This window comes from Heptranchias perlo, chromosome 2 (genome assembly GCF_035084215.1).
Source record: "Heptranchias perlo isolate sHepPer1 chromosome 2, sHepPer1.hap1, whole genome shotgun sequence".
NCBI lineage: Eukaryota > Metazoa > Chordata > Chondrichthyes > Hexanchiformes > Hexanchidae > Heptranchias > Heptranchias perlo.
Window position 1 is genome coordinate 39,303,815 of NC_090326.1, and position 26,828 is coordinate 39,330,642.

General features: G+C 44.5%; 2 protein-coding genes across 5 annotated transcripts in view; one reads left to right on the forward strand and one right to left on the reverse strand.

Annotated features, from left to right (window-relative positions):
• LOC137337716 (serpin B6-like) overlaps positions 1 to 1,189 on the reverse strand; it is a 56,884-nt gene extending 55,695 nt beyond the window's left edge. For 2 of the 4 annotated variants that reach the window (XM_068001763.1, XM_068001762.1), the window contains exon 1: positions 935 to 1,188. The gene's annotated coding sequence lies outside the window, so the exon portion shown is untranslated. Of the gene's footprint in view, positions 1 to 934 lie in introns of all 4 variants that reach the window. The other 2 variants (XM_068001766.1, XM_068001765.1) reach the window with 2 other exon arrangements.
• bphl (biphenyl hydrolase like) lies at positions 376 to 25,103 on the forward strand. Its single transcript, XM_068001768.1, has 7 exons — positions 376 to 731; positions 12,477 to 12,583; positions 14,854 to 15,020; positions 16,310 to 16,463; positions 17,644 to 17,775; positions 23,381 to 23,504; positions 24,422 to 25,103. The coding sequence occupies exons 1-7, from the start codon at positions 625 to 627 to the stop codon at positions 24,510 to 24,512; spliced, it is 882 nt and encodes a 293-aa protein (XP_067857869.1). The 5' UTR covers positions 376 to 624; the 3' UTR covers positions 24,513 to 25,103.
• The last annotated feature ends 1,725 nt before the right edge of the window (positions 25,104 to 26,828 follow it).

A 26,828-nucleotide genomic window follows, 5' to 3' on the forward strand; every position in this document is an offset into this window, starting at 1 on the left:
GTCAATGGCAGCGAGGAGGATATGTTCCGGTCAACGGACACAGTGTAAACAAATAAATTCTGTTCTTCAAAAGCAAAATACTGTGGATGTTGGAAATCGGAAATAAAGACAGAAAATGCTGGAAAAGCTCAGCAAATGAGGCAGCAACTGTGGAGAAAGAAACAGAGTTAGTGTTTCAGTTCGAAGACGAAAGGTCTTTGACCTGAAACGTTAACTCTGTTTCTTTCTCTACAGATGCTGCCTGACTTGCTGAGTTTTTCCAGCATTTTCTGTCTAAATTTCGTTCTTATTGTTTATAATCTTGCTATTTCCCCCCCGTGCAGTGCACCATAACAGAGTAAGCTGGCAGCGCTCCCATTTACAATGTGACACCAACAAACCAGGTCCTGCACCTGCCCAGACCCAGACCCGGAGCAGGCGCTGACTCAGACCCGGACCCGGAGCACGCGCTGCCCAGACCCGGACTCGGACCCGGACCCCGGACTCGGACCCGGAGCACGCGCTGACTCGGACTCGGACCCGGAGCACGCGCTGCCCAGACCCGGACTCGGACCCGGAGCACGCGCTGACTCAGACCCGGACCCCGGACTCGGACCCGGAGCACGCGCTGACTCCGCAGTATCAATGTTGCTGTTCGCTCGTTCCTCCGGGAAGTTCCTCCACAGCGCGGTTCACCTTCCAGCTCCCTGCAAAGGGCGCCCAGTAGCCGCGGCTACTCGCGCTCTTTACTGGTAAATATTTAATCGTTTGCACAGGAAAAAAAACAAGAGGTTTCGGTTTCAGAAGGTTACTTCTCGGGCCCTTTACGCCGAATGGTAAAATTTTAGGCCCAGCTCAGATTTGATTAGATAAGGGAGGGAATAAATTGCACGCCCAGGTGAACTTTAGCTCAGATCAGATTTGGCAGTGTGGATCTTATTTGTCGGTCGCTTACTTTTTAAAAGCTGTCTTATGTTGTCTCCGCCTGCTTGTCCCTGATTGCAGCGCTGCTAGTTCTGGGCTCAGGCAGGCCTTCAATTTTTTTAAAAACTTACGTCGTTTTTTAAAGGAGCCGACCATCGTTGCCCATTAAAAATATCGATCTACGTTATGACAGTCTGTCGCGCGTTTGTACGGCGTAGGAAATGACCATAGGACGCCCAGCATACTAATTGATTCCAAGTCCCATTAACAGAAAACGAATGATTGTTGCACACATGCCAAATATCTGTTTGCTCAGGTTAACGAAGTGGTGTTGGGTAATCCCAATGCCACCAGGATATCCACGAGCAGCCCTTTAGAATAAAAAAAACCCTGTCCAAACTTTTAAAAATTGATTATGAATAAAAAAAAATCTATCCTAATTTGGAAGTTCAGCCCAACAAAGCAGTCAATATCCTACAGTGATGACTGATTGTGGAAAGCATTGAGTGCCACCCACGTTTTCACATTTGGTAATCACCTGGGCTTGCACCAGAGATCAAAATATGGGCAAGCAGTTGGAGAGGCCCTCCCAACAATCTTAAACATCTTGGATCTATACCAGCAGATTTTGCTAAGCCCGGGAGCAGACCCACAAGGAGGTCCTCCCATCTGTTCACCCAAGGGACCAAAGATAAACATGGTTGGCATAAAGTTGAAGCAAAAATTGAGGAGATGACATGAACAGTCAGTGTTTTGCACTGCTCTAGGACTCCTACCTCCTATTGCTGCTATGACTTTGATTCCCACTGCAGACTGTATCAGGAACTCTCACGGGATTAGGAGATCCTCACACAGTATGCAGGTGCTTTCAAGGTCAGAGCAGCAACGACAGAAGATAGGATGGTGACCAAGAGCTGTACTTTGGTGGGGTGGGAAGGAGGAGAAATCTGAGAGTAGTGCTGGGTGGCAGAGGAAAGCTTGGAGGGAAGGGGAAAGCCCGAAGGAAGGGGGTAAGAAATCATGAAGGTAGTGCAGGAGGGGAGAGTGTTCCTGGCTTTGGGGGCAGGGAGGGGGGCAGGAGAGGACAAGTGGGGGAAGCAGAGAGGAATAGAGAGAATGTGACAGGGTAGATGAGAGTAAGACAGACAAAGGTGAAGGGGATAAGGGAGCAGAGGAGAACGGAGCCCATGACCCTCTCCTAGAATGTGGGAGATGAGCATGACAGCATTAACTGGGCAGGAGGTAGCAGAGTAACAGCATGAAATTAGAATGTACTGGGAGACAAGTTCTTGCTTGAAATGGTGGGGTTGGAATGGGAGAACGTCTGTACACTAGGCAGGAGTGTTGGAGGGGAAGTGTCTCTTGAACTGTGTGGGGCTGGGGAGGAGGGGTTGGAGACACAATGTCCCTCAGTAAAAGGCGAGTATGACTGGTGAGGTAGCATTTAAGGAAGTGATGGTTGGTTTGATGAAAACCCAAATGTTACATATTTCTCCTGTTTTTTAGATTGTGAAATGAAAAATTAACCAGAATAAACCATTTTAATGTAAAAATTCAACATTTTACAGGGCAGCATGCCTCTGGAATACAGCATAATTGCACTACTCTTTGGCAAGGGAGCAGCATTTTGAAGGAGTTTGTGCAATCTTAAATTTACTGTCTACAGCCCTGACTACAATCAATAAGACTGTTCAAATTCCTTATTTGATATTAAGTAATTTGCTTAAAAATTAAAATTAACTGAAAAGTTTTCTTCCAGTAGTAGATCACCACTGCTTCTGGAATAAAAATGTTTTAAAATATAAAGTAAAAATATTACCAAATGGACAAGACATAAAATGGACAAACCAGATTGTGGAAATAGTTCATTTCATATTCTTTCAGGAGTGCCCTTGTATATGAGGGGTGTCCATGATTTCAATGTTGAGAAGCATCTTTTACTGAACATGTGCACTGATCAGCTGTTTTAAGGGGAGTGACGCCTTGGGCCACATATGGCTCTTATATATAGTTCTGGGTTCTTGCATTTTTTTTCAAATCTTTTACAGTGCTATCACGGGAAACTGTGTGTAAACGGAAGAACAGTTTAGTGGCAGTTGGGAGAGATTGCTGGAGTAAAATGCTGTACTTGGGAGAGACCACAGGGGTAACACAAAAATGCTGTATGCAGTGAGCGGAAGAGAGATATTAATGTAGAATGGTTACAGCACAGAAGGAAGCCATTCGACCCGTCGAGCCCATGCCGGCTCTCTGCAAGAGCAATCCAGTTAGTTTCACTCCCCTGCCCTTTCCCTGTAGCCCTGCAATTTTTTTCCCTTCAAGTACTTATCCAATTCCCTTTTGAAAGCCATGATTGAATCTGCCTCCACCACCCTTTCAGGCAGTGCATTCCAGATCATAACCACTCATTGCGTAAAAAGTTTTTCCTCACATCGCCTTTGGTTCTTTTGCCAATCACCTTAAATCTATGTCCTCAGGGATGGGAAGAGTTTCTCTCTATCTACTCTGTCTAGACCCCTCATGATTTTGTATACCTCTATCAAATGTCCTCTCAACCTTCTCTGCTCTAAGGAGAACAACCACTGCTTCTCCAGTCTATCCATGTAACTGAAGTCCCTCATCCCTGCAACCATTCTAGTAAATCTTTTCTGCACTCTCTCTGGGGCCTTTACATCCTTCCTAAAGTGCGGTGCCCAGAATTGGACACAATTCTCGAGTTGCGGCCAAACCAGTGTTTTATAAAGGTTCAGCATAACCTCCTTGCTTTTGTACTCTATGCCCCTATTTATAAAGCCCAGGATCCCATATGCTTTTTTAACCGCTTTCTCAATCTGCCCTGCCACCTTCAACGACCTGTGCACATATACCCCCAGGTCTCTCTGTTCCTGCACCCACTTTAGAATTGTATCCTTTAGTTAAATTGTCTCTCCTCGTTCTTCCTATCAAAATGTATCACTTTGCACTTCTCTGCGTTAAATTTCATTTGCTACGTGGCCGCATTCCACCAGTGTGTCTATATCCTCTTGAAGTCTATCACTATCCTCCTCACTGTTCACTACACTTCCAAGTCTGCAAATTTTGAAATTGCGTCCTGTACACCCAAGTCCAAGTTATTAACCTATATCAAGAAAAGCAGTGGTCCTAGTACCGACCCCTGGGAAACACCACTGTATACCTTCTTCCAGTCCGAAAAACAACTGTTCACCACTACCCTCTGTTTCCTGTCTTTTATCCAATTTCGTTTCCGTGCTGCCACTGCCCCTTTTATTCCACGGGCTTCAACTTTGCTGACAAGCCTATTATGTTGCACTTTATCAAACGTCTTTCGTAAGTCCATATACACCACATCAACCACATTGTCCTCATCAACCCTCTCTGCTACATCATCAAAAAATTCAATCAAGTTAGTTAAACGCAATTTGCCTTTAACAAATCCGCGCTTAATTAATCCATATTTGTCAAAGTGACTGTAAATTTTGTCCCGGATTATCGTTTCTAAAAGTTTCCCCACCACCGAGGTTAAACTGACTGGCCTGTAATTGCTGGGTTTATCCTTACACCCTTTTTTGAACAAGGGTGTAACATTTGCAATTCTCCAGGAATTACACTGTAGACTGACTGACAACACCCCCATATCTAAGGAAGATTGGAAGATTATGGCCAGTGCCTCCGCAATTTCCACCCGCACTTCCCTCAGCAACCTAGGATGCATCCCATCCGGACCTGGTGACTTATCTACTTTAAGTACAGCCAACCTTTCTAGTACCAGCTCTTTATCAATTTTTAGTCCATCTAGTACCTCAACTACCTCCTCTTTTACTGTGACTTTGACAGCATCTTCTTCCTTGGTAAAGACAGATGCAAAGTACTCATTTAATACCTCGGCCATCCTCTCTGCCTCCATGCATAGATCTCCTTTTTGGTCCCTAATCGGCCCCACCCCTCCTCTTATTACCCATTTACTATTTCTATGCCTATAGAAGACTTTTGGATTCCCTTTTATGTTAGTTGCCAGTCTAATCAAACACTCTCTCTTTGCCCCTCTTATTTCCTTTTTCACTTCCCCTCTGAACTTTCTACATTCAGCCTGGTTCTCGCTTGTATTATCAACCTGACATCTGTCATATGCCCCCTTTTTCTGCTTCATCTTACTCTCTATCTCTTTCATCATCAAGGAAGCTCTGGCTTTTGTTGTCCTACCTTTCCCCCTCATGGGAATGTACCTAGACTGTACCCGAACCATCTCCTCTTTAAAGGCCGCCCATTATTTGGTTACAGTTTTACCTGCCAATCTTTGCTTTGTTGTTTTACTGTCCTTGGATTCTAGGGGGTAGACTGGAGTGACATTAGCAGGAATTACACCGTAGACTGACTGGCAGCTCTGGACATACCACCAGTTTTCCACATTAAGAGGAATAAATTAATTACACTCCTATCCTGATTAAGGTGGGCTGGTTCTGGTGTACATTTTATTTCCCCAATGGACCCAGAATTCCCTTCTCGGATGTTTACCAATCCCACACCCTGCCCCCCTGCCCCTTACCCTCTCCCGAGGCTGCCAGGATGCAGTCTCACAAGTGTTCACAAAGCCCTAACCCTCTCTGTCCCCCATGTATCAAAATCCAGCTACCCCCCCTCTCCTGCTTCCTTCCTGCCATTTCCGCTCCCCAATTAACACGGATGAGATGAATGGAGAAATATATCTGCTCTCACCTTACTTTTCGTCCCTTCTCTACTCACTTGCTGGGGTACCCTTCCGTATTTCAGCCAAGCGGCCTTCACCTGTATGGCGTAGAGAGAGAATGTTGGCAAGCCATTGCATTGTGGAGGGTATCATAGCTGAGCCCAATCCTGTCCTGGTCCAATGTGCACTTTCCTGCAGGAGAAGCTGGTTAGTGATCAGGAGCAAAAACCCTGGCTGGCTTTTCCCTTCCTCAGCTTAGGGGCCCAGAGACCAATTGTAGCACTCCCACCGTTGCCCTGGCTGAGATCAGCTAACGCAGTACAAATCAACTACATATATTCTAAAAGAGTGCTGATTATATAGTTTTTTTTTACCTATAATTTGAAAAAGGACCAATGGGAATCATGTGCATTGCACACAGTAATTCAGATGGTATATTGTTTCATAATGGTTATACCATGTAGTGCAGAATCTATTATTGTGCTGCTAATGTGGAGCTGTGCTTAATATGACCTGTCAGTTTAAAGCCACAGGAGAAATAGGTACAGTCTTGCGTCAGGTAGAGGTTAATTGTTGGTAAGAAGGCTTTGCAGACTTAAAGATATTTGTAAATTTCCAGCTCTAGGTCAGAAGAGATCCAGCAGTTTGAAGTGTGACATACGCACACTAGACGCAAGACTTTTATGTATAAACCAGCAGATTTCCTGTGTTGTTCCTCACAGTGAGTCGGAGGATGTGCTATTTTATAATAGGGTTCTTATACCATGTAAACAATTAGCAGGGTCACCAATTTACAGTGAGTGAATAAGTCGAATTCCATTTTCGTTACATGGCATTCTGTGATTTTTACCAGTGCTTTCGGCATCAGTAGATTCTCATTTGTACTTTTCTAGCCACCTTTGTCTCTTGATTTGTATATTCCCTATTCTTCAGTTCTGATTTGTTGCTGCTTTACTTTGAGGTAATCAACAAGGTGTGATGCCGAAAGTGTGATATATACAGGAAGAATGTTGACAAACAGGAAGTACATGCTAGATGCAACACTTTAAATATCTTATTTTTTTTCAAAAAATATACTTTATTCATAAAATTTGCAGCGATACATACAATACAGTTGTCATATCACATTCCAAACATACACAATACAGATTATACAATTTGCAGGTTAAATCAAGTACAGTTCAATGAACACATTGTACATAATTACAGTTCATGGCACTCTGGGGTGTCTCATTGCATTATACTCAATACAGATTATTGATTACAGATTCATTACAGGTACATTACAGATTTATTACAGGTACATTACAGCACTTTGAATTTTACATTCTGCTCGAGCGGGTGTGGGGGGTTTTCCCTGATTGCAGCCCCTCGGTCGGTATACAATGGCGGGAAGGCTCTAAATGGTTGCCTTTCCCCACAGAGTCTTTGCGGCGGCTGCACCCATCTTCAGTGCGTCCCTGAGCACACAGTCCTGGACCTTGGAATGTGCCAGTCTGCAACACTCGGTCGAGGACAGCTCCGTGCACTGGAAGACCAGCAGGTTTCGGGCAGACCAAAGGGCGTCTTTCACCGAGTTAATGGTCTTCCAGCAGCAGTTGATGTCTGTCTCGGTGTGCGTCCCCGGGAACAGCCCGTAGAGCACAGAGTCCTGTGTTACGGAACTGTTCGGGACGAACCTGGACAGATACCACTGCATCTCTCTCCAGACCTTCTTTGCAAAGGCGCATTCCAGAAGGAGATGGGCACCGCAGCCTCCTCGGGGACAGCGTGCGGTGGCGCTGAGAGTCCGGGAGTGCATGAAGGATCTGAGGGGAAGGGCCCTTCTCACCACCAGCCAAGCTAGGTCTTGGTGCTTGTTTGAAAGCTCTGGCGATGAGGTGTTCTGCCAAATGACATTGACAGTCTGCTCGGGGAACCAACCGACAGGATCCACCATCTCCTTTTCCCGCAGGGTCTCGAGGACGTTACGTGCGGACCACTTGCTGATCGCCTTGTGGTCAAAGGTGTTTTTCTGCACAAACTTTTCCACGAAGGACAGGTGGGGCGGAACGGTCCAACTGGACGGAGTGTTCCGTGGCAGCGTGGCCAGGCCCATCCTTCTCAGCACCGGGGACAGGTAGAACCTCAGCACGTAGTGACACTTTGTGTTTGCGTACCGAGGGTCTATGCACAGCTTGATGCAGCCGCACACAAAGGTGGCCATCAGGATGAGGGCCACGTTGGGCACGCCTTTCCCCCCTTTCTCTGGAGATTTGTACATCGTGTCCCTGCAGACACGGTCCATTTTTGATCTCCAGACAAAGCGGAAGATGGCTCGGGTGACTGTCACGGCGCACGAGCAAGGTATGGGCCAGACCTGCGCCACGTACAGCAACACCGAGAGCACCTCGCACCTGATGACCAGGCTCTTGCCCACGATCGAGAGGGATCGTCGATCCCACAGTCCCAGTTTCTGCTTAACCTTGGAAATACGCTCCTCCCAGTTTTTGGTGCACGCCCCGACCCCCCCGAACCAGATCCCCAGCACCTTCAGGTAATCCGACCTGACGGTGAAGGGGACAAAGGATCGGTCAGTCCAGTTCCCAAAGAACATGGCCTCTTTAAATATCTTTTTTTTTCAAAAAATATACTTTATTCATAAAATTTGCAGCAGTTAATACAATACAGTTCTCATATCACATTCCAAACATACACAATATCGATTATGCAATTTGCAGGTTACATCAAGTACAGTTCAATGAAACACATTGGACATCATTACAGTTCATGACACTCTCGGGTGCCTCATTGCATCACAATCAATACAGTTGATTCATTACAGGTTCATTGCAGATTTATTGCGGGTACATTACATCAATTTTGAATTTTACATTCTGCCCAAGGGGGTTTTTCCCTGATTGCAGCCCCTCGGTATATAATGGCGGGAAGGCTCTAAACGGTTGCCTTTCCCCACAGAGCCTTTGCGGCGGCCGCACCTATCTTCAGTGCGTCCCTCAGCACGTAGTCCTGGACCTTGGAATGTGCCAGTCTGCAACACTCGGTCAAGGACAGCTCCTTGCACTGGAAGACCAGCAAGTTTCGGGCAGACCAAAGGGCGTCTTTCACCGAGTTGATGGTCCAACAGCAGCAGTTGATGTCCGTCTCAGTGTGCGTCCCCGGGAACAGCCCGTAGAGCACAGAATCCTGTGTTACGGAACTGCTCGGGACGAACCTGGACAGATACCACTGCATCTCTCTCCAGACCTTCTTTGCAAAGGCACATTCCATAAGGAGATGGGTGACGGTCTCGTCTCCACCGCAGCCTCCTCTGGGACAGCACGCGGTGGCGCTGAGAGTCCGGGAGTACATGAAGGATCTGACGGGAAGGGCCCTTCTCTCCACCAGCCAAGCTAGGTCTTGGTGCTTGTTTGAAAGCTCTGGCGATGAGGTGTTCTGCCAAATGACATTGACAGTCTGCTCGGGGCACCAACCGACAGGATCCACCATCTCCTTTTCCCTCAGGGTCTCGAGGACGTTACATGCGGACCACTTGCTGATCGCCTTGTGGTCAAAGGTGTTTTTCTGCACAAACTTTTCCACCAAGGACAGGTGGGGCGGAACGGTCCAACTGGACGGAGTGTTCCGTGGCAGCGTGGCCAGGCCCATCCTTCTCAACACCGGGGACAGGTAGAACCTCAGCACGTAGTGACACTTTGTGTTTGCGTACTGAGGGTCTATGCACAGCTTGATGCAGCCGCACACAAAGGTGGCCATCAGGATGAGGGCCACGTTGGGCACGCCTTTCCCCCCTTTCTCTGGAGATTTGTACATCGTGACCCTGCGGACACGGTCCATTTTTGATCTCCAGACAAAGCGGAAGATGGCTCGGGTGACTGTAGCGGCGCAGGAGCAAGGTATGGGCCAGACCTGCGCCACGTACAGCAACACCGAGAGCACCTCGCACCTGATGACCAGGCTCTTGCCCACGATCGAGAGGGATCGTCGATCCCACAGTCCCAGTTTCTGCTTAACCTTGGAAATACGCTCCTCCCAGTTTTTGGTGCACGCCCCAGCCCCCCCAAACCAGATCCCCAGCACCTTCAGGTAATCCGACCTGACGGTGAAGGGGACAAGGGATCGGTCGGTCCTGTTCCCAAAGAACATGGCCTCGCTCTTGCTACGATTTACCCTGGCCCCCAAGGCCAGTTCGAACTGGTCGCAGATGCTCATCAATCTGCGGACCGAGAGCTGATCCGAGCAAAAGACTGCGACGTCATCCATGTACAGGGAGGCCTTGACCTGAGTACCTCCGCTGCCTGGGATCGTCACCCCTCTTATGCCCGCATCCCTCCTGATGGACTCGGCAAAGGGTTCGATGCAACACACGAACAAGACGGAGGAGAGAGGACAGCCCTGCCTGACTCCAGATTTGATCGGAAAGCTTTCTGATTCCCACCTGTTGATTGAAACTGCGCTACTGATGTTTGTGCAGAGCAGTTGGATCCAATTGCGGATTCCCTAAATATCTTACTTTTTTTTTCAAAAAATATACTTTATTCATAAAATTTGCAGCAGTACATACAATACAGTTGTCATATCACTTTCCAAACGTACACAATACAGATTATACAATTTGCAGGTTACGTCAAGTACAGTTCAATGAACACATTGGACATAATTACAGTTCATGACACTCTAGGGTGTCTCATTGCATCATACTCAACACAGATTATTGCTTACAGATTCATTTCAGATTCATTACAGGTACATTACAGCAATTTGAATTTTACATTCTGCCCGAGGGGGTTTTTCCCTGATTGCAGCCCCTCGGTTTACAATGGCGGGAAGGCTCTAAACGGTTGCCTTTCCCCACAGGGCCTTTGCGGCGGCCGCACCCATCCTCAGTGCGTCCCTCAGCACGTAGTCCTGGACCTTGGAATGTGCCAGTCTGCAACACTCGGTCGAGGACAGCTCCTTGTACTGGAAGACCAGCAGGTTTCGGGCAGACCAAAGGGCGTCTTTCACCGAGTTAATGGTCTTCCAGCAGCAGCAGATGTCCGTCTCAGTGTGCGTCCCCGGGAACAGCCCGTAGAGCACAGAAACCTGTGTTACGGAACTGCTCGGGACGAACCTGGACAGATACCACTGCATCTCTCTCCAGACCTTCTTTGCAAAGGCACATTCCATAAAGAGATGGGTGACGGTCTCGTCTCCACCGCAACCTCCTCTGGGACAGCGCGCGGTGGCGCTGAGAGTCCGGGAGTGCATGAAGGATCTGACGGGAAGGGCCCTTCTCTCCACCAGCCAAGCAAGGTCTTGGTGCTTGTTTGAAAGCTCTGGCGATGAGGCGTTCTGCCAAATGACATTGACAGTCTGCTCGGGGAACCAACCGACAGGATCCACCATCTCCTTTTCCCGCAGGGTCTCGAGGACGTTACGTGCGGACCACTTGCTGATCGCCTTGTGGTCAAAGGTGTTTTCCTGCACAAACCTTTCCACGAAGGACAGGTGGGGCGGAACGGTCCAACTGGACGGAGCGTTCCGTGGCAGCGTGGCCAGGCCCATCCTTCTCAACACCGGGGACAGGTAGAACCTCAGCACGTAGTGACACTTTGTGTTTGCGTACTGAGGGTCTATGCACAGCTTGATGCAGCCGCACACAAAGGTGGCCATCAGGATGAGGGCCACGTTGGGCACGCCTTTCCCCCCTTTCTCTGTAGATTTGTACATCGTGACCCTGCGGACACGGTCCATTTTTGATCTCCAGACAAGTGGAAGATGGCTCGGGTGACTGTCGCGGCGCAGGAGTCAATCTCCCGTGACAATGCACACGGGGAGTCAAGACCAAAAGTCGACTTCAGGTGAAGCAGGGTTAGAGGGCATGCATAATTGGATCAGGGTGCACAGACATTTTTAATAAGATATATAATATAAAATATATACATATTTGGTTCTCATTTAAAAGTCATGTGTTCTGTCCTTATTTTATATAAAATACTTTTATATCTATAATATATTACATTTGCTATTAATGCTACATACTCCTTATTTGGGCATCATTGGTCTGTGAAACACAGTTATGCCTGCAGCTGCACACTTCTACCACCAGATAGAGCCTCATAAGTGCTAGAAAATGCAGATCCCATTCTTCTACCTACAGCATCACTAATGCACACTGAGGGAAATTTGCTTTGTCTTGACAAAGCCACAGGAGATCCACTAGTTATTATTTATAGTTAACAGCAAAAATTATGGCAATTTGGGATGCAGAGAACTAGAGTTGGTTGGTGCATTGAAGTTTGTCTACAGTACAGGTTGAGGGGCTGGAAGAAGTAAAACTTGAGTCACTACACTACATTACTGGTGGGAAAGTGTAGTTACTGTGTAACAAGATTGCATAGGCAGTTTCCATTATAAACACGGATATAGGAATTTATAACGCAGATATATTGACAATTGTAACAAAAACGTGACAACAGGAAGTAAAACCGGTGAGTACATGCAGACATGTTTATACGCAATATATATACAAATGAAAGAACTTGCATTTATATAGCATCTTTCACGACCTCAGGACATTCCAAAGCATTTTACAGCCAATGAGGTACTTTTTGAAGTGTAGGCACTGTTGTAGGAAACGTGGCAAGCAATTTGCGCACAGCAAGATCCCATAAACAGCAATGAGATAATGACTAGATAACCTGTTTTTTTAGTGATGTTGATTGAGAGATAAATGTTGGCCGGGACACCGGGGAGAACTCCACTGCTCTTCGTCGTAATATTGCCAAGGGATCTTTTACGTCCACCTGAGAGGGCTGAGGGGGCCTCGATTTAACATCTCATCCGAAAGATGGGTGAGACGTTATATATATAAAATAGAACATGCTCATTTTTAATTTCTTTTTAGTTCCAGCACAATAAATTCTGCAAAAAAGGAAGTTAATGGGGTTCACCTCCATTATCAACAAACAGGAATAGGGGACCATGCAGTACTGCTGCTCCCTGGGGCACTGGGTAAGTATACAGGTTGTTCACCTTTTGATTTGATTTTATGCTCTGTACAAACATAATTTAAAAGAGCAGTCTGCCTTAATTGATCAGGTTAGTGATAAATTTTCAAATATTATGATTCTTCTACCTATAATCTGCTGTTTAAAAGTCTATGATTACATTTCCTGGTTTTCAAGTAAAATAGATAATCCTCTCACCCCGATCAAAAAATGTTGAAATCGGTATTTTATTTAACACCAAAAAAACACCTAAAATAGAGTGTTTATATTTCATAATTTGTGTCATTTTATTTTTAATAATACTGGGTTATGTTTTTGGGCTTCTTCCAACATAATACAGAAAGCAGGGTTGTGATTTGCTTCAGTATTAATGGCTGCCAATCATTGGGCATGATTTTAACATTGAAAAACGGGTGGGTTGGGGGCGAGGGCGGCATTGAAAATCTCACCCATTTCAGACCCACCTCCAACCCGCCTCCAACGTACCCATTTCCGGTTTTCACCAGGAAGCGGGTTGGTTACTAATACCTTTCAAGGAGGCTACGGGCCTCCATTTTTACAGATTTTGCAATTTCAACCCCTGGGGGCTGGGATTCCCGGGCCTTCTCCTTCACGCCACGTGAGAGGAGGCGAGAAGGCCCGAAGCTGCAGGTAAGTGCCCTTCTGGCATAGCTCGTGGGCCTGGAGGAGTAGGAGTGCTTGCCCCAGACCCAACGAGCCTACCTGCAGCAACCCCTCAATGATCGCGGTCCCCGATCTCCGACCCCACCTCCCCCACCAACTATCGCGGACCCCCGCGATAACCCCCGACCCCCCCAACGATTGCAGACCCCCATGATGACCCCAGATCCCCCCCAATGATTGCAGACCCCCTCGATGACCCCCGATCCCGACACCCAATGATCATGCACCCCCGTGACTGACCCCCAATTCCTCCACCCATGACTGAGCCCCCCCATGACCACCATGCCCTTCGGTGTCCCATGTCCCCCGTGCCCACCCATGCCCCCCATGGCCCCCCCCCCCATCCATACAATCAAAGACTTACCTGAAGACTCACCTGAACACGTCCTCTCCCTGGCTGCTCTCCTGTCCGACTGAGACCAGCCTGTCAATCAGGCCGTACTTCCAGGTTTCCCATCCGCAATTTGACCCCCCTGCCCCCTTCCTGGCTCGGGGTCAAAATCATGCCCATTGTCTTTGAACTGAACACAGCTGGTCTAGAGAGGCTAATAAAATTAAAATATTTGCTCTTATTTTTACTTTTCTTTTGTGGGATGTCCTGAAAAAAAACAGTACAACCAAAAAAGCGATATAAATAAACACCGAAAACCGGAAAGCCTATCTATAATTCAACTTTATTTTTTAAACTTTCAAGCAGACTATCGCGATGTTTCACTGCTAAGGCATCCATTTTAAATGTGCCTGAACTGAATAATGTACAGCTGTTTCTGTCTTCCTGCAATCTGACTCTATTTCACAGGCATCACATTGAACAGTGATAGACAGTGCACGCTCACAGTTATGTCTAATGTTGTAGCTGACGAGAGAGACTATGGACTGCATATGTTGGGAACGCTAGTTTTTAATTCCAGGGCCTGTACATCCACTAACCTGCCCGCTGCACTACAGGTTACAAGAGCAGACCCAAATCTAGTGAATTTAGAAATACCTCAGCACCTATCTCATATGGAACATGTGCAGTTGCTTTTGATCCAGCTTATTGCTCCAACTTATTTTAAAATTAATTGAAAGGAGAAAACTTGGATTATGTGTCATTCTTTATAAATTTGGGCTTCTACAATTGACCTTGTGCTGCTGGGTGGAAAACTAACCAGGGTTGTTCCCCACCCCCGATCAAGATCTAATGAGTCCTGCTGAAAGTGCGTTTGTGTGGATGTTGGGTGGAGACAGTATTGAACTTGGCTGGGAACCCGGTAGGGCCAAATAGACTGTAAAGCTCACTAGGCTGACACCTGACGAACAGTCCCTTGGTCAAGGTACAAGAGAGAAATTACTGCCCGTGGAACGATGCCCCAGCAAGGTGTTAACGTCTTCAGGAGTGGAGAAAACAGACAGAAAACCAGGAGGATAAAAAACTATTTTAACCAATGTTAAAGAGTGTACGTTTAAGTGGTGGTGTTTCATCTGTTGCCCCCAAATATACTGAAGACTAGTATGTGCTGCACTAATGAGCATACTTCTGAAAGCTGGCACTCTGCATGCAATTTATAAGAATGGTCAGATTTATATTCTGTCATGTTTTTCTTTCAGGAAGCAGTCAGACCGACTTCGGACCTCAGCTTAAGTCTTTGAACAAGGAGCGTTTCACAGTAGTTTCCTGGGATCCACGGGGCTATGGCCGCTCGATCCCTCCAAAACGAGCGTTTCCTTTGGATTTCTTCCATACAGATGCAAAAGATGCTGTGGATCTAATGCAGGTTAATACATTCTGAAAATATCATAAACTCCCCAATGCTGGAGTTTGTGTGGCCAAAGTTAGGCTCGGCACAAATTACAAAAATATAAACTTTGAATTTTGGTAGAATCACTACATTGTAAAGTTCTGCGCTTGTGAACAGCGAGGCACAGTTCAGTGTCAGTCGGACATCACTGGGGTGGGGGGGAAGGGACGTCGGCTCATCGTGGGGGTCCCATCGCGGTGGGGAGGTGTCGACCGACCTCAGAGGTCCCATCGCAGGTGAGGGGGTTCGGCCAATCACAGGGGTCCCATCGGGGTGGGGTTAGCCGATTGCGGGGGTCTCATTGCAGGGTGGGGGGCGGTCAGCCAGTCGCGGGGGTCCAATCACGGAGGGTAAACAGGGAAGCTTGGTGGGCCAGGGAGGAACACTGCTGCTCCTCCTGACCCACAAGCAGTGCTGTAAAGGCACTTATCTGATGGACCTAAACCTTCATGCCTTCTTTCACCTGCCACATTTAACTGAGGCCCAGGAAACCCCACCTGCAGGTTTTAAAAATAAAGCTTCACTTAAAATGGAGGCACGCAGTCTCCTTAAAATATTTTAGTGACCTTCTGAGAGCAGGTTGGTCGCCCGCCCTCCGACCCACCTGCGTTTAAACCGGAAGTGCCCATTTTTAAATTTTTACCCCACACCCACCCTGGAGGGTTAAAACTCCCCCCATTCATTCCGGTCAGTACATTAGTGTGTTTAGGTAAGTTTGGTGCTTTGTTTTATCTAATTCTCTGCATTTTCTGACTGTATTCTGCAGTTACTTTCTTCTGTCTATCTTTTCACGGTATTTCGTTCAAGGGAGGAAAGAGTTAACTAGAGAATGAGCCTACGAATTTCACCACGTTGAATTTCACTCAACGCAGCCTCTGCGGAGGATTGTAAATTTTGTTGCCTTTGCCTACAGGTAACAAGTAATCTCTCCTGAGTGTGTAAGGCGTTGAGCGCTCTGGACTCTCGCTGTTTTGAGCTAAGAGGAAAGATATAGAATTAGTTAGAGTCTTAAGAAGAACGGAGCTTGAAGTAGTTGAGCTTTGTAACAACTGGGGTGAGTGAGGACAAACCTGAAATTAAGGTGAGCGGAAAATACATTCGCTATGGAGGGAGGCAGGTATCAGCTGGTACTGTTTTCACAATACATTCTTCTGCATCAGCCTCCAGGCTGGTCCAAAATACCCAGGTACTGCATCACAAAGCATGTCCGAGATATCTATTATCATATTATGGCAAAGTATCATGAATCTTGTCATTCATTCCAGGCATTACACTTCAAAAAATTTTCTCTTCTGGGCTGGAGTGATGGTGGAATAACAGCTCTAATTGCTGCCTCTAAATATCCCAATCTGGTTCGCAAATTGGTTGTGTGGGGTGCAAATGCCTTTGTTACTCAGGAAGACACCAAACTTTATAACAGTGAGTATACTTTTTGTGTTGTTTTGTGTAAAACACCGAAATACTTAGACAATTATCCTCCCCCCCCCCATGCCGGCACTTAAATTCGGGCCGCTGCCAGTGAGACAAGCAGCCCGAAATTCATTTTCCAAGATGGGCGAGTTGCCTGTGGACGTGTGACTGGCGTTGGCAGCTCATCAAACCTATTGAAATGAGACCTGAGGCCCAATTTCAAGCTGGCCTTGGACTTCCCGGTTGGGGCATGCATTGCTTGTGCAGTACTGATTCTAGGTCCGTAGAGGGGCACAGACAAATTTTTACCCCTTATACTTTAAATCTCCCCCCACTAGCCATAGTAATGGTATTGGAGAGGAAAATCTATGTTAGAAAAAGTCCTTATTAGCTTGAAGCTGTTACATCAATCAAAATTTTGTAGAGTTGATAAGACAAAATCAGTGACTAACAGTTGAAAAATTAATTGTTATGTTTTTGCGGGAGGAGGGTTTGGATCTGGCCCTTTAATTTTCCCTTGTTTTTTTTCTCATCTGGATCCCCTGGACCAGGCAGCTCCTGTGGCTTAGATGGCAGTGGTTCACCTTACACTCCTCCACTATTCTGTTCTTGAGTCAGCTGAAAGGAGGTGTTTGACAACAGATGGAGATGAGCAGCTGGATATTCCTCCATGCTGCTCAAAATCTGGTGGTATGGCGGTGGAGGATCATTGAAAATGAGGTGGGGTGTCATGGCACTCTATCCCTACATCTAAGAATGCTACTTCAGATTTTCCCTTCCACAGAGATCCCAGCTGCCTGACTCTTGCCTGCCCTGCCACATTTAAAGCCAAAATTTGCCCTCAATCCCAGACCAATGCACTGACCTACATTCATAAAATATCACTGCTTCACCTTGCTAAAGGGAAGACTTTGCCCTTTCTGACTGGGCAGACTGAATATCAGGTTTATTTTCTAAACTGTCTGGCCATGAAATTCTGCAAGGGTTTTCCCAATCTTTCGCTGGAATGACGTCTACGACTGAAAACAGCCCTTTACGCCGATTGGGGATCCTCTGGTCTCCCACCGAGATTACAGAGGGAGACTGGGAGAACCCCATGCAATTTCCAGGCCCTCATCCTTTTTACTTTGTGGTAGTGTTTCTCACTGTTTCCAGGATATTGATCCTAACCAGCCCTTTGTGATTCCAGCTGTTCGAGATGTCTCCAGTTGGAGTGAAAACATGAGAAAACCTATGGTGGAAATGTATGGGATCGAATATTTTGCTAAGACCTGGGCTGCCTGGGTAGATGGCATCAGTGAATTTGAAAAACGAGCAGATGGTAAGATCAGTATGAGAAACGAAGATGATGTGGGTGGATTTGACAGGGGGTGGTTCTCAAGGAAAATGAATAGAGTGATCCATTAATGACCAGGATGCTGGAAGCTAAACTCACAGCTCTGAGCACTCCTTATTTCACTAATTGTCTTCACGGTGTTACGTGCCGTATACTTCCTGCTGATAAAGAGCATTAAAATTAGTTTAGCTGTTGGTCCTTTTGTGAAATTTTTGATTGGAAAGATCAGGAAATGCTCACATATCAATTATAATAGCCTACAGTTTCCTTTTAAGTTGTTACAGTACAAATAAATTTTCAGCCTAATTGGCAGTTTCAGTCATGCATTTCCTTGCGGAATTTTTGTGACTACAAGCCTTGATAACGTAACCACTTAAGATAAGCATAGCATTGATTACAGAATTAAAGATGAGGGTTAATATAAATGTTGACCATGTAGTACAAGCGACTGTGAAAAACTGCTTTACCACATAGTAGTTCCACATTATGGCATTGTCTAATAAACCAAACCCAACTTCTGATCTAATGTGTCACTCACTCATGGGTCCCACACTAATTGAGAAACCATTTAAAATACTCTTGTAATGGCTCTCAAAGACAGCTTTATGTAGAGAATATTTCAATAGCCTGGCTATCTCTACTTTGTAAAGAAAAAGCTTCACTGATAGCTCAAAATGCCCAGTGTATTTGATAAATTTAAGAGGTTTTTTTTAAGTGACCAATTGGAGAGATAAAGAATGCAGTAGGTGTAGTGTATATAGATTTTCAGAATGTATTCAATAAGGTAGAGCAACCCAGGTATATGGTATAAAAGGAAAAGCAGCAGCATGGATAGAAAGTTGGCTGACGGACAGGAAACAGAGTTAGGGGAATGGGTGTTGTTCGCATTGAAGAAGGATTGGAAGTGATGTACTCCAGGATCAGTACTGGGACAACTTTTGGTCTCGGTATATAGACATGATTTAGTCTTGAATATAGCGAACACAATCTCAAGATTTGCTGAGGAGACAAAAGTAGGAGGTTTGGCAAAGAGCGAGGAGAACTGTAAAAGACTTTGGGAACACATAAGCAGGCTAGTGGAGTGGACAGACAGGTGGCAGATGCAACTTAATGTGGCTAAATTTGAGCTATACATTTTGGGAGAAAAACAACCAATGGATGTATACATTTAATGGAAGGATACTGAAGGATAAAAAGGGAAACCTAGGGGTTCAAATACATTATTCCCTAGAAGTGTCAGTGCAGGTAGATAGAGTCATAAAAATGGCCAATACAATTTTGGATTTCATTAATGGGGCATAGAGCACATGAATAGAGAAGTAATGGTGAATTTTATACATAATAATGCTTAGGCCACTGTTAAAATACTGTGCCACATTATGGAAGGGAAATTAAAGCCACAGAGAATGCCAGGATGATATCAGACATGGGAAACTATAGTTATGAGGAGAGACTTGAAATATTGGCATTATTTCCACTTGAGCACAGAAGGGTAAGAGGAGATTAAATAGAGGTTTTTAAAATTATGAAGAGTTCTGATAGAGTGAATAGGAAAACATTATTTCCTCTGGTTGGAGAGTCAGTGACGAGGGGGTCATCAATTTAAAATTGTCACTAAGAAAGTGAGGAGAAAGGTTAGGAGCAACTCCCTTACACAAAAGGTTGTTGAAGTATGGAATATTTTGCTGCAGGGAGTGGATGAGGCAGAAACCATTACATCTTTTAAGGAAAAGTTGATAAATATTTGAAGCAGAGAACATATAGGGCTATGGGGAGACAGTGAAACAGTGGGATTAGTTTTAGATTGTCCTGTCAATGGGCCGAATGACCTCCTTCTTGCTGTAACTTCTGCGATTCTACTGATTAATGCAGACTAGCAAGATCTTGGGTTTGATTCCTCGTCTGCGGTGAGTTAACTGATTGAGCATCATCACAGAGTAAATATTCCTCCATTCACCAATGTTTAGCAACAAAGTTGGTATAAGTATAAAATATTAGGCGGGATTAGACTAAGAGAGAATACGAGAAGGTCGAAGATAGGTTTACAGTGCATGTGTGTAAACGCACAAAGCATGGTCAATAAGATTGGTGAGCTGCAGGCACAAATAGCCACATGGGAATATGATGCAGTGGCGATATCGGATACCTGGCTCAAAAAAGGGCAGGATTGGATACTAAATATTCCTGGATACAAGGTGTTCAGGAAAGATAGGGAAGGAAAAAATGGAGGGGGCGGGGGTGGCAGTATTGATTAAGGAGAATATTGCAGTGCTGGCAAGAGAGGATGTCCTGGAGGGGTCAAGGACAGAATCTATTTGGTTAGAGTTAAGAAACAATAGAGGTGCCATTACACCACTGGGTGTATTCTATAGGCCACCAACTAGTGGGAAGGATAGAGAGGAGCAAGGTTGCAGGGAAATTACAGAGAGGTGCAAGAACTATAGAGTAGTGATAACGGGGGACTTCAACTATCCTAATATAGACTGGGATAGTAACAGTGTAAAGGGCAAAGAGGGGGAGGAATTTCTGAAATGTGTTCAGGAGAACTTTCTTGATCAGTATGTTTCCAGCCCAACGAGGAAGGAAGCATTGCTGGATCTGGTTCTGGGGAACGAGGTGGATCAAGTATCTGTGGGGGAACATTTAGGAACAATGATCAGAGGATCATAACGCTTAGATTAGTTATGGAAAAGGACAAGGAGCAATCCAGAGTAAAAATACTTAATTGGAGGAGGGCCAATTTCATTGGGTTGAGAACAGATCTGGCCCGGGTAAATTGGAATCAAAGATTGGCAGGCAAAACTGTAATTGAACAATGGGCGGCCTTTAAAGAGGAGATAGTTCGGGTACAGCCTAAGTATAGTACCACAAAGGGGAAAGGTAAGGCAACCAAAGCCAGAGCTCCCTGGATAACAAAAGAGATAGAGAGTAAGATGAAGCAGAAAAAGGGGGCGTATGACAGATGTCAGGTTGATAATACAAGTGAGAACCAGGCTGAATGTAGAAAGTACGGAGGATAAGTGATAAAGGAAATAAGAGGAGCAAAGAGAGAGTATGAGAATGGACTGGTGGCTAACATAAAAAGGAATCCAAAGCCTTCTGTAGGCATATAAATAGTAAATGGGTAGTAAGAGGAGGGGGTGGGGCCAATTAGAGACCAAAAAGGAGACCTACGCATGGAGGCAGAGGGCATGGCTGAGGTACTAAATGAGTATTTCGCATTTGTCTTTACCAAGGAAGAAGATGCTGCCAAAGTCACAGTAAAAGGGGAGGTAGTTGAGATACTGGATGGAGTGAAAATTGAGAAAGAGGAGGTACTAGAAAGGCTAGCTGTGCTTAAATTAGATAAGTCACCTGGTCCGGATGGGATGCATCCTAAGTTCCTGAGGGAAGTAAGGATGGAAATTGTAGAGGTGCTGGCCATAATCTTCCAATCCTCCTTAAATACAGGGGTGGTGCCAGAGGACTGAAGAATTGCAAATGTTACACCCTTGTTCAAAAAAGGGTGGAAGGATAAACCCAGCAACTACAGGCCAGTCAGTTTAACCTCGGTGGTGGGGAAGCTTTTAGAAACGATAATCCAGGACAAAATTAATAGTCACTTTGACAAGTGTGGATTAATAAAGGAAAGTCACCGTGCATTTGTTAAAGGCCAATTGTGTTTAACTAACTTGATTGAGTTTTTTGATGAAGTAATAGAGAGGGTTGATGAGGGCAATGCGGTTGATGTTGTGTATATGGACTTTCAAAAGGCATTGTCAGCAAAATTGAAGCCCATGGAATAAAAGGGGCAGTGGCAGCATGGATACGAAATTGGCTAAGTGACAGGAAACAGAGTAGTGGTGAACGGTTGTTTTTCGCACTGGAGGAAGGTATACAGTAGTGTTCCCCAGGGGTCGGTACTAGGACCGCTGCTTTTTTTGATTTACGTTAATGACTTGGACTTGGATGTACAGGGCACAATTTCAAAATTTGCAGATGACACAAAACTTGGAAGTGCAGTGAACAGTGAGGAGGATAGTGATAGACTTCAAGAGGACACAGACAGGCTGGTGGAATGGGCAGACAGATGCCAGATGAAATTTAGGAAGGATGTGAAGGCTGTAGAAAGGGTGCAGAAAAGATTTACTAGAATGGTTCTAGGGATGTGAGACTTAAGTTACGTAGATAGACCAGAGAAACTGGGGTTGCTCTCCTTAAAGCAGAGAAGATTGAGAGGAGATTTGATAGAGGTGTTCAAAATCATGACTGGTTTAGATAGAGTAAACAAAGAGAAACTGTTCCCATTGGCATAAGGATCGAGAACAAGAGGACATAGATTTAAGGTGATTGGCAAAAGAACCAAAGGCGGCATGAGGAAAATCTTCTTTTGCAGAGAGTAGTTATGATCTGGAATGCACTGCCAGATTCAAAAGTACCTTTCAAAAAGGAATTGATTAAATATTTGAAGGGAAAAAATTTGCATGGCTATGGGGAAAGAGCGGGGGAATGGGACTAACTCTTACAAGGAGCCGGCACAGGCTCGATGGACCGAATGGCCTCCTTCTGTGCTGTTATGATTCTATGATTCTAGTGAAACCCAATGTCTGTTTTCACATAATATCTTTGTGTAGTTTTACTCTAAATGGTGTAGTGATTTTCATTTTGGTCAACTAGCAAAACTGCTGGTAGCTAAACACAATTACTGTGTTGTCCAATTATGTTTGCTTGATTTCAACAATATTCAGTAAAAGTACTGGTGGGCTTCAGGCCACTTCTGAGATCCATGGCATTGGTATTGAATGATTGGTTACAGCTTGTGCCAGGGTCTCTTCTGCTAGAATTCTGTTGTAGGGTTGAGAACAAAAAAGTAGTCCTCTTTCACACTGCCTGACTCCGATAGTAAGGACTCTCTTCTTTTTCTTTCTTTCATATGAACTTGCCCCCCTCCAGTCCTGTTCTGAAGGCACTGACTCCTTGCTGGAGTACAGTTCCACATCATCATTTTGTCGAAGTCATCATTTTCCATGTGTGAGTTTTGACAGTGAGTGATTATTCAACCACAAGAAGAAATCACACCTTGAGACCAATCCTGTCTTCAGCTAACATCCACAAGTGCACACATCCAGCAAGGGTTAATCAATAGGGTTCACCAAGTTATATAGAATGAGATAAAATGAAAAACCACAAATGCTGAAAATCTGAAATAAAAACAGAAAATTCTGGAAATGCAAAATAGGTCGATCTGCTTCTGAAAAAGAAGGTAGAATAATATTTCCAGTATGGTCCTCGCCAATTCTGATGAAGGTTACACCAAAAACGTTAAATCTTTCTCTTTCAGATCCTGATTGACCTGATATGCATTTCCAACATTTTCAGTTTTTATTCAGAAAGCAATTGTGTTCATAAATTATGAAAAGCTTTGTTTATGTGGGTGAAGCACTATCTAAGTTTGTAAAATAAAAAGGATGGGGAGTTATGATTGATATTTTGACTGGTTTTTGAAATGGTAGAAGCTGTAAGCATAAAAAGCATTACTGTACTCTCTAAAATTGTGACTTATTTGAAGTGTGACATGTACCCACTTTATTAATATTTGTCTCTCTTGTAGGAAATATTTGTCAAGAACTTGTTCCACTAATCAAATGTCCTACACTCATAGTTCATGGAGAGAAGGACCCTATGGTGCCTAGGTATCACCCAGACTACCTGCACAAGCACATCAAGGACTCCAGGTGAGGATATGATCGATGTATTGTTGAATTAATTAGATAGGGATGTGCTTCTCAATGAGAAAATTACCTCCTGTAATAGCAGGAGGGAAAGTGTTTTCTGTATGTACTTTGTGCACAACAATCAGGATATAGTGTGGGGAAGTCCAGGAACATTTCACTTTATCTTTTTTACATCCAGAACCAGATGCAGGAAAGTCTGTTTATTCTGTAACAAGAATGCACGTGCACATTATAACTCAATGGAGGTAATTTTGTCCTTCAACGGAACTTAAAATCTGGTGGGTTCTATAATGGGCAGGCAATCCGCAGGTGAAAATTACCCCCAGTGCCACAGTTTAGAGGCAGACACAGGTTTTGACTGCCATTCCACGCTGTTCCCAATTTGTGTTGCATCAAGCGGGAAGGATCAAACAGAGACTGCAACAGCTCCCACTTTTGGCACTCAGTGTTAGCATTAAACACATACAGCAAGATGGGGAGAAAAGTCCCCTCTCTTCCTCAACAATGTTCCTTAACCACAATCTCATAAATTATTAAACTGAACATGGCTGTTACAGATTAAACAGTGAACATGCTCCGAGCACATTAACTTTAGGAATTAGTATTGCTAAACACATGCTCACAAACTTTCTGTGTAGTTTTGTTTATTACTTATAGAGCAGTGCAACATGTACAAGTCACATTTACATGTTAGTTCTTTATCTCCTCTAAATATAGAAAAGGACTTATGCACCCATTGAGGTTATAATGGGCAATCTTACGAATTTGCGTTCCCGCTGCAGAGCTTCCATGAGCACATGTCAGGATTTGGGTGCATGAATTTGTAAAATTGCCACTATAGTCTGAATTTTGCAGTACCTCCTTTAACACTTGTCATCTCCTAACTGAGATTTTTTTTTTAATTTCTCCGTCTACAGACTGCACCTGATGGCAGAAGGCAAACACAACTTGCATTTGCGATTTGCTAAAGAATTTAACTGTCTTGTGGAAGAATTTTTAATCTCATGAGACTGACAGCGTGTGCAGTAAAGGTGGCAGCAAGAGCTCTGACAATCCTTTAATCTGAAGACAATCACATTTCTGTAACTGGTACTTTATCAATTAAAGCAAATTTCTGGTTCAGATGCTGAGGGCTGCACAGCATACAAAATGCACTTGAACCAAACTTAAATATCATCTGAGCAATTGTACAGGTGAACCATTTAAGGAAATACACATTAAATAGTAATTAATTCTGCCACTGCAAAATTCAAATGAATCTTTTTAGTCCCTCAAATATTAGTTTCACTAATAAAAATGAAGGAACTTGAATCCATCACTAATAATAGTTGAGTGGTTTTTGCCTTCTGCTAGGCCTGCAATATCTGGTTTCAATGAGACTGTAGTAGAGCAACCAAGCAGAAGAGCTTAAATAACTAAGATATATCGGCTAAGTTAAAAGGTGCTTTACATTGAAGTTTCTCCCTCTTATTGTAATGTTGTCCTTTTAGACAAGGTGCTCTGCTTATTAAGTAGCTTTTCTTTTGCCGCACACTTTAATTTTTTTCTATGTTTGACTGTTGACTACCTAATAAAGTTTCCATTTGCTTTTAAAGTGCACCACTGTATTTTACAGGTTGTGTTTTTTTCTTTGTTCCCTCTCTCCTCATGAGTGCACTTTTTGCAGCTGAGAAGGCAGCCAGATTAAGTTTTCGCTCTTGATTTGATATTAAACGATGGGTATGGAGCCATGTGTCAGGGATATGTCTGCCATTCATTCAGAAATGCAGATGCCAGGAATTTGTCAAATTCAATGCTATGACACACAATTCAGATATTCTCATTGACTAAAATTGCTCTCAGTTTTATATAATTTTATAAATACATGTAAAAAATGTTATATGTATATCTATCTAACTATGTATATTAAAAGTCTTGTGTGTATTATGCACTTCCTGTGCACATTAACCTTAATTCCAGTGCCATAATTTTTGAGTCACACTTTGTTGATTGGCTCAAAGTAAAATGGCAGCAAATCAGAACTGAAGAGGTGAAGAACATATAGAATCATAGAAAGGTTACAGCATGGAAGGAGGCCATTCAGCCCATCAAGTCCATGCCGGCTCTATGCAAGAGCAATCATCCAGCTGGTCCCACTCTCCCGCCCTATCCCCGTAGCCCTGCAAGTTTTTTTCTTTCAAGTACTTATCCAGTTCCCTTTTGAAGGCCATGATTGAGTCTGCCTCCATCACCCCCTCGGGCAGTGCATTCCAGATCCTAACCACTCGCTGTGTAAAAAAGATTTTCCTCATGTCACCTTTGGTTCTTTTGCCAATCACCTTAAACCTATGTCCTTTGGTTATTGACCCTTCCGCCAATGGGAACAGTTTCTCTCTTTCTACTCTCTCTAGACCCTTCATGATTTTGAATACTTCTATCAAATCTGCTCGCAACCATCTCTGTTCCAAGGAGAACGACCCCAGCTTCTTCAGTCTATCTACGTAACTAAAGTCCCTTATCCCTGGAATCATTCTAGTAAATCTCTTCTGCACCCTCTCTAAGGCCTTCACATCTTTCCTAAAGTGTGGTGCCCAGAACTGGACACAATACTCCAGTTGTGGCCAAAGCAGTGTTTTATAAAGGTTCATCATGACGTCCATACTTTTGTACACTATGCCTCTATTTATAAAGCCCAGGATCCCGTATGCTTTTTTAACCGCTTTCTCAACCTGCCCTGCCACCTTCAACGATTTGTGCACCTATACCCCCAGATCTCTCTGTTTCTGTACTCCTTTTAGAATTGTGCCCTCTAGTTTATATTGCCTCTCCTCGCTCTTCCTACCGAAATGTATCACTTCGAATTTTTCTGTGTTAAATTTCATCTGCCACGTGTCTGCCCAGGCCACCAGTCTGTCTATATTCTCCTGAAATCAATCACTATTCTCTTCACTGTTTACTACCCTTCCAAGTTTTGTGTCATCAAGATTGCGGCCCATGGAATAAAGGGGGCAGTAGCAACACGGATACAGAATTGGCTAAGTGACAGGAAATAGAGAGTAGTGGTGAACAGTTGTTTTTCGGACTGGAGGGAGGTATACAGTGGTCTTCCCCAGGGGTCGATGCTGGGACCACTGCTTTTCCTGATATATATTAATGACTTGGATTTGGGTGTACAGGGCACAATTTCATATCAATCAAAAGCAAAGCAAGTGACTGGTAAACAGCCAATGAGAAACTATTAAGAAAGAATTTGCATTTATATATCGTATTATCATCTCTTCAGGATCTCCCAAAGAGCTTAACGACCAATGGATAACTTTTAAAGTGTGGTCTCTTTTGTCATGG

Coding starts and splice junctions, on each gene's coding strand:
- bphl (XM_068001768.1), top strand. CDS start 625: ATGTTGCTGTTCGCTCGTTCCTCCGGGAAGTTCCTCCACAGCGCGGTT. Junction 15,021..16,309: donor ATGCTGTGGATCTAATGCAG/GTTAATACATTC, acceptor CATTCATTCCAG/GCATTACACTTCAAAAAATT. Junction 23,505..24,421: donor AAGCACATCAAGGACTCCAG/GTGAGGATATGA, acceptor CTCCGTCTACAG/ACTGCACCTGATGGCAGAAG.